The sequence below is a fragment of the Myotis daubentonii genome, chromosome 4, assembly GCF_963259705.1.
Source record: "Myotis daubentonii chromosome 4, mMyoDau2.1, whole genome shotgun sequence".
NCBI classification, from domain to species: domain Eukaryota; kingdom Metazoa; phylum Chordata; class Mammalia; order Chiroptera; family Vespertilionidae; genus Myotis; species Myotis daubentonii.
Window position 1 is genome coordinate 14,922,114 of NC_081843.1, and position 6,602 is coordinate 14,928,715.

The 6,602-nt window shown below is 45.4% G+C and overlaps 1 protein-coding gene across 1 annotated transcript; it reads right to left on the reverse strand.

The window, feature by feature from the left end:
- Positions 1-3,339: 3,339 nt before the first annotated feature.
- LOC132232963 (cullin-2-like) lies at positions 3,340-6,092 on the reverse strand. Its single transcript, XM_059692808.1, has one exon. It carries the CDS (start codon positions 5,876-5,878, stop codon positions 3,641-3,643), a length of 2,238 nt encoding a protein of 745 aa, XP_059548791.1. The 5' UTR covers positions 5,879-6,092; the 3' UTR covers positions 3,340-3,640.
- Positions 6,093-6,602: the final 510 nt, after the last annotated feature.

A 6,602-nucleotide genomic window follows, 5' to 3' on the forward strand; every position in this document is an offset into this window, starting at 1 on the left:
AGCTCGGTGTGTCAGCATTTTGAAAAACCCTAACTTAACTCTGGTGCCGCGTCACATATAGAAATTTTTTGATATTTGCAACCATAGTAAAACAAAGACTTATATTTTTGACATTTATTTTATATATTTAAATGCCATTTAACAAAGAAAAATCAACCAAAAAAATGAGTTCACGTGTCACCTCTGACACGCGTGTCATAGGTTCGCCATCACTGGTCTAAGACAACAAACTATGAGAGATTGTGGGCCCATTGGAAGAAGTTGGGAAGGACTCAAGGTTAATCAGGTTGGGAGGAAGCAGGAGAAATGAAGTTGATATTAACCACGATTCCAGTATAGGGAGTCTCGGGACTTGTTTGGATCAGTTCCTGCACTGCTTCCTACCCTTTCTCCTTCCCTCCCCTCAGGACAAGTGCAGGGACAATATTAAAAAGATTTAATCAGTTCATTACAGGCAAGAAATAGAATAGGCTTGTTGGAACCTTTAGAGGTCCCCTGTCTCAATAGGCATTAATTCTTTAATTGCTAGAATTTGGGGGTGGTCAAGGGGAGGGCTGCACATTGAGGGGCAATTGGGGCCTCAGGGAGTGGCTGCTTACCAACCTGTAGTTGACATTCAGTTTGGCTCTATCAGAACATCCTGGCTGAAAATCCGCTCGCTTAAGGGGAGTACAGGGGTTTGGCTTTCAGGTGTGGGACAAGGGGATGTTGGCAGTAGAGCCCTGTGCAGGGCAGGCATGGCGGGGGGGGGGGGGGGGCAGATTATGATCAGGCGAGTCTTCTCTGGGCACTTCCAGGCTCTGGCACTGGAAGGACAGGGAAGCCTCAACACCAAGCAGCTCCTGAACATTTGAGCAGCACCCTGAAATGGAACTTGGCTAGGTTTTCAGGTCCTCTTATCTTCTAGACTTGGGGAAATCCTTCACCTTCTGTTGGGGTCCAGCCCCAGCAGATCCAGGGGTTCCCAGAGGTGTGGACGGAGTCAGCGAAGAAGGAATGACAGGGAGACAGCATTCAGTTGATCAGCATAGCGAGGTTCTCCAGCCAGGTTCTGTGTTTATTGTCCTGTTACATCTGTATTTATAACAGTTGATTTTAATCCTATCCATTCTATTCCAAAGGTTAGGGCGTTTCTTATCTCTATTCCAAAGGTTAGGGCATTTCTTATCTCCATTCCAAGGTTACTCCATTGTTCTATTAAGCTGCAAGGAAGCAACTGAAGGAGATTATCCTAAGTAAAGATTATGTAGCTTAATCGTGATTATTCATAGTTAAAGTGATTAATTACCCACCTGGCACTTAGTTAAGGGGTTTTATTCCCTCCCTAACTCCAGGGAAAAATCCTCACCTGGGGAAACAACCTTTCTCGGGGAGGTGGTCCTGTTTAAAACACATAGCGTTAAGAGGGGGAGCAAACATATGCCATATACAACAGGTCCCTTGAAACATAAGCTGTGCAGGTGTTTCTTCCCTGCAGCGACTGTGTCAAGCAGCAAGGGTGGACCGGCTTCCGGAAAATTCCCACTTTTTTATTTTTTAAATGACACAGCGTGTAAATCAGCAGCCACCTCGGGATTGGGTTGTTTAGGACTTGGAAGAAGACTGACAAGCAATGATAGCGAGCATAGCTATAAACATAGTGAATGGAGTGCACACAGAGCCTTGTTCCTGTAGAAGGTTGCTGGCTTCTTCATTCAAGGGATTTCAGCTGTCCTCAAGTTGGTGGTTTGGCTGTCCTTGTTGATCTGGCTAGCGGGCGGTGTCATTGGTGCCCGGCTTCCCAAAGCATCAGCGTGTTGAAGGGCTGGATCAAAGGGTCGCTCAGGGCCGCGATTGATGGTGGTGTCAGTGTCCGGGCAGGAGTCAGCTGTGCCCTCTGGCTCAGCCGATATGGATGACACTGGGGAGGAGGACGATGAGGCGGAGATGGAGGGTAGTAGAGAGAAAAAGAAGAGAAAGCAAAAGAACTACAAGGCATGGAAGTGTTTAGAAAAAAGAGGGAGAAGAAAGGGAAGAAGGCAGCATCCTGACACAGCCCTTTCCTTCAGCTGCCCCTTTCCCTGTGGTCCAAGGTAGAAATGGGAAACAAGTCCTGTTGCGGTGAGAGGGCAGCTGCTGTCAGCCAGTCTCTGTCTTTACCTGGGTCCCAATCTGAGCTGGGCGTGGGAAGCGAAGCAGCCATGGGGGCAGGAGACCTCCCTCAGAAGGGGTGAGGGTTCAGGCCTCCGCAAAGTTGGGGGGGTGAGGGTCTGTGCCCCACCTCTGTTGACCCCCAAGTTGTCTCCTGATGGCCCCTCTGCGACTGTGCCTGTCTTAGGTTGTTTCTTCCCTGAGGACTCTTACCCGTCTCTGGCTAACCAGCCATCCTCCAGGGCCAAGCAGGGTGATGTGAGGTGTGCGAATGAGGGCGGGGCAGCGCCCCCCTGCAAGAGGTTCAGTTCTGTCTCCTTGGTAGCCTATGCCCCTGTGGCCTCCACACCCAGCACCTGCCTTGGGCTCCCCTCGCCTGCAAACGGACTGTGAGAAGAGGGTCCCTCTTGACACAAGGGCAAGAGGGGCCAGTACACGACAAGGGAGGAATGGCCTGTCAGCATGTAGTCCCAGGACAGGGCTTTCTCAGCGCAGGATGTCAGGCTCTTGGCACAAGACAACTCCACGTATGGCGCATATACCAGGCACCCCCAGTCACGGCAGAAAAGGGGGGCGCCCTTTCTGGAACAGTAGGGTAGGGAGATTCTAGAAAAGGCTGTGTTCAGGAGAGAAGGAGAAAGGCCAAAGAACCAGCAAACAAGTAGTCATATTTAAAAAAAGAAAAAGAAAAAGGAAAGGAGATGTGGGGCAAAGCTGGGACATATGGACAGACAAAAAGGAGGCACATGTGATCCTCCTAATGGGCAGGTGGTTCCAGCTCAGGGCTGCACATCTGCTGCAGACAGGCACTGGTCAGGTGTGCTAACTCGGCCTCCCAGGGGTGACGGTCCCTAGGAGGGAGGCAGAGGCTGCTCCTTCTGGAAAGATACAAAACACAAGCTCTTCCCCACATCATTACTAGATCTGGTAAAACTCCTGCCTGGTTTGTGTATCCTTCTACCAGGCTGAGTCGGCCGAGGCTATTGTACAGGAGGCCCAATGCCTTTTGGCTGCTGTACAACCCTCTGCGTTGTATTTTTAAGAAATTTAACATATAACATTCTTCTCCCCCTTGTTTATTTTAATTTTTTTACGATATTTAAGTTTTTTATTTTATGTCCTTTAAGATACATTTAAAAACGCGTGTGCGTGCGCGCGCGTGCGCGCGCGCGCACGCACACACACACACACACACCCACCCACACACACAGCAACTGCAAACGTGAAGGGGAGAAAAAGCATGGTACCCAACCAAATTTCCACATTTCAGCAATACTTCACTCATTCTTTAATCAAGTTTAAGAAATGTCATAATGACATGAGCTTGAAATATCTGTAGGCATTTTCTCTGACGCTCGTGACGTGGCACTGGTGATGTTGTAAGCAGCAGAAAAACAGGGGCTGCCAAATGACCAAATTATGGAGGCATAGGCCTGCTCTTTTCCCCACAGGAACACACCAAATGGTGATGGCAACGATCTTCTCACACCCACACAGGAGGAGCGCGGCTTCATGCTACGTAACTGTATTCATCTGCTGAAGCCTGGCTGCGTTCAATGTACCGTTTGTCTATCAGCTCTTCAATACACTTCCTAATCATGCCGACACTAGGGTTAAACCTAGCTCTTGACTGGCGAATCACCTCCTGAATGAGGGCATTATGCCGAAGCACTTTTCGTGCTTTCATGGTACGAACTATAGCAGCTTGGAGACACATTTTCCGGTCCTCATGGACAGCACTTGTAGTTTGTTCCATTTCCCGTGGTGTGTCTTTCTGCATTGATGGAGTAATTTTAAATGTTTTTCTTTTACTGCTGAAGTTCATAGCTAATGAAAATGAAGATTCTGCATCAATAGCTTCCTTTTCCGAATCATGGTTAATCATTTTTACATCAAGTAACGATTTGATTGTTTTTGTCAGTTCCTTTTCATTCATCTGTGTGCTGTCTTGAAGGTCTTTATAGCTGACAGTTTCACTGTTGTTGAAGGCTAGAAGAACTGCCATTTGGTATGTTGTAGCCATGGCTACATATGGTTTGCCCAAATAGTTCATTTTAACTTCACCTGTGCAGGGGTAATGTAACCATGTCAGTTTCCTTCCACTGAAATGCTGGCTGTAAAAGAATTCAAACATCCGTACACTTTTGTCCAATTCCTGGGGAATCGCAAGTGTAGCTGAAGGAGCCTGAGTAAGAGGCCATGCGCCAGCCTGTAGGACATATATTTGAAAACTAATTCCCAAATCTATGACTGTGTCTTGATTTTTGATAAAATTGTTGAACTTATTGTTGAGATCAGCACTGACACTCATATCTTTACACATCTGATGTAGCTTGCTGGTAAACTCATAGCCACATTCTTGCTTTAATTTATTGATCATGGCTTCTTCAGAATCCATAGACATAGATAACCCGTGAATTAAACGTTTCGCCAGCATTCTTGCGTAGAACTTTTGAAAAACATCTTTATCATCGATATATTTGAAAACAGTAATGAAGCTGGTAAGTTTGCCTTCCACTTCATTCTCAGTCATCCCCTTTGCTGATTTCTTTAGTAAGTTGTCACAGTACTTAGCAAGTAATTCAGGAGCTTTGCAAACAGACTGGGGTTCTCTGTAATTTACAACTGATGTAAGAGCCTTATCCAATGCACTCATGAAGTGCTGATCACCATTCAAAACAGTGTTGATAAGTTGAACAAATTTACCATGTACTTCCAAAACGGACTCCAAAAATCGTGTTGGCATATTTTCCTGAGGAAGATTACTGGTCGCTCTAAGGCCCTCATCATGGACATGATTTTGCAGCTCCTGTATCATATGAGGTAAACCAGTGGACACAGCCTGGAGTAAGACATACATATTTGCCATGCCATTTTTTCCCTCTTGTCGAACGATATTCTGACATTCGGCATGTAAGAACTGTAAGTGGTCTGCTACCATTCGTTGCTGACATTCATGAATCACTTTAGTATATGAACTTGGGTGCAAGTATTTTCGACATCGAATTTCTTCATCTTTTAATCTACCTAGAACCTTTTCCATATATTGTGAGCAGTTTGATTCTTGTAATAAATTTGAAGCTTCTTGTTTGTAATACTCTCCTGTTTCAGTCAGAAAGGGGGACTCAAAGATTTCCTGATAAAACTTTAAGGGGAATCTTTTCCTGTACTGTTCAACATGAACAAAGGAGTTAATAACCCCATGGATTACCTTCTGGTTTGGGTCTTCTCCACCACGATCATTTTTGATTTCTCGGAGCAGCATTCGGGTAAGGATGGTCTGAAGCGGTTCAACCATTAATTTCCTCCACATATCCAATGCTAGCTCTCCTATTTCCATAAGAGGTTCATTCATATCTACACCACCATAGCCATACTGAAGGTCAGCTTCTGTCAATATGTTTCTTCGAATAAACTTGATGTTGAGATTTCTGTACAAGCAGTCCATATAGTCTGCACCCTTGCTATATTCCTCCCAATACCTATGATACATAACAAGCACTTGCTCTTCAGACTCCAGAACTCTCTTGTGCAAATGCCGTACGTGATTTTCCAAAAAAATCTTAGTTTCTGTATAAAGTCTTTTTCCAAGGGGTTCAGGATAGGCCACACATAAAGCATAGATATCTGAGAAGCAATCATCCCATGTTGCTCTTTCGACGTATTCCAACCTGACAACAGCTTTGATTGTCCTTAAAAGTTTGTTCCATGTTTCATCAAAATCTACCTCTCTTGGTTTCAAAGACATTGTGCAAGTTCAGTGTTGAAATCTACAAGGGAACTCGTATTTGACTGTCAGGTTACTTATCAATTGTTGGGGTCCAGCCCCAGCAGGTCCAGGGGTTCCCAAAGGTGTGGACGGAGTCGGCGAAGAAGGAATGACACGGAGACAGCGTTCAGTTGATCAGCATAGCGAGGTTCTCCAGCCAGGTTCTGTTGCCAGGATCTCCAGCCAAGTTCTGTGTTTATTGCCCTATTACATCTGTATTTATACCGGTTGATTTTAATCCTATCCATTCCAGTCCAAAGGTTAGGGCGTTTGTTATCTCCATTCCAAGGTTACTCCATTGTTCTATTAAACTACAAGGAATTAACTGAAGGACATTATCCTAAGTAAAGATTATGTAGCTTAATCGTGATTATTCGTAGTTAAAGTGATTAATTACCCACCTGGCACTTAGTTAACGGGTTTTATTCCCTCCCTAACTCCAGGGAATAATCCTCACCTGGGGAAACAACCTTTCTCGGTGAGGTGGTCCTGTTTAAAACACATAGTGTTAAGAGGGGCAGCAAACATATGCCATATACGCCAGGTCCCTTGAAGCATAAGGTGTGCAGATGTTTCTTCTCTGTAGAGACTGTGTCAAGCAGCAACGTTGGATCGGCTTCCAGCACCCTTCTTGTCCCTAGCTGAAGCATTTCTTATCTCCTCTCCCTTCAAACCTGTACTCTACTCTTTCACAAGATCTTTT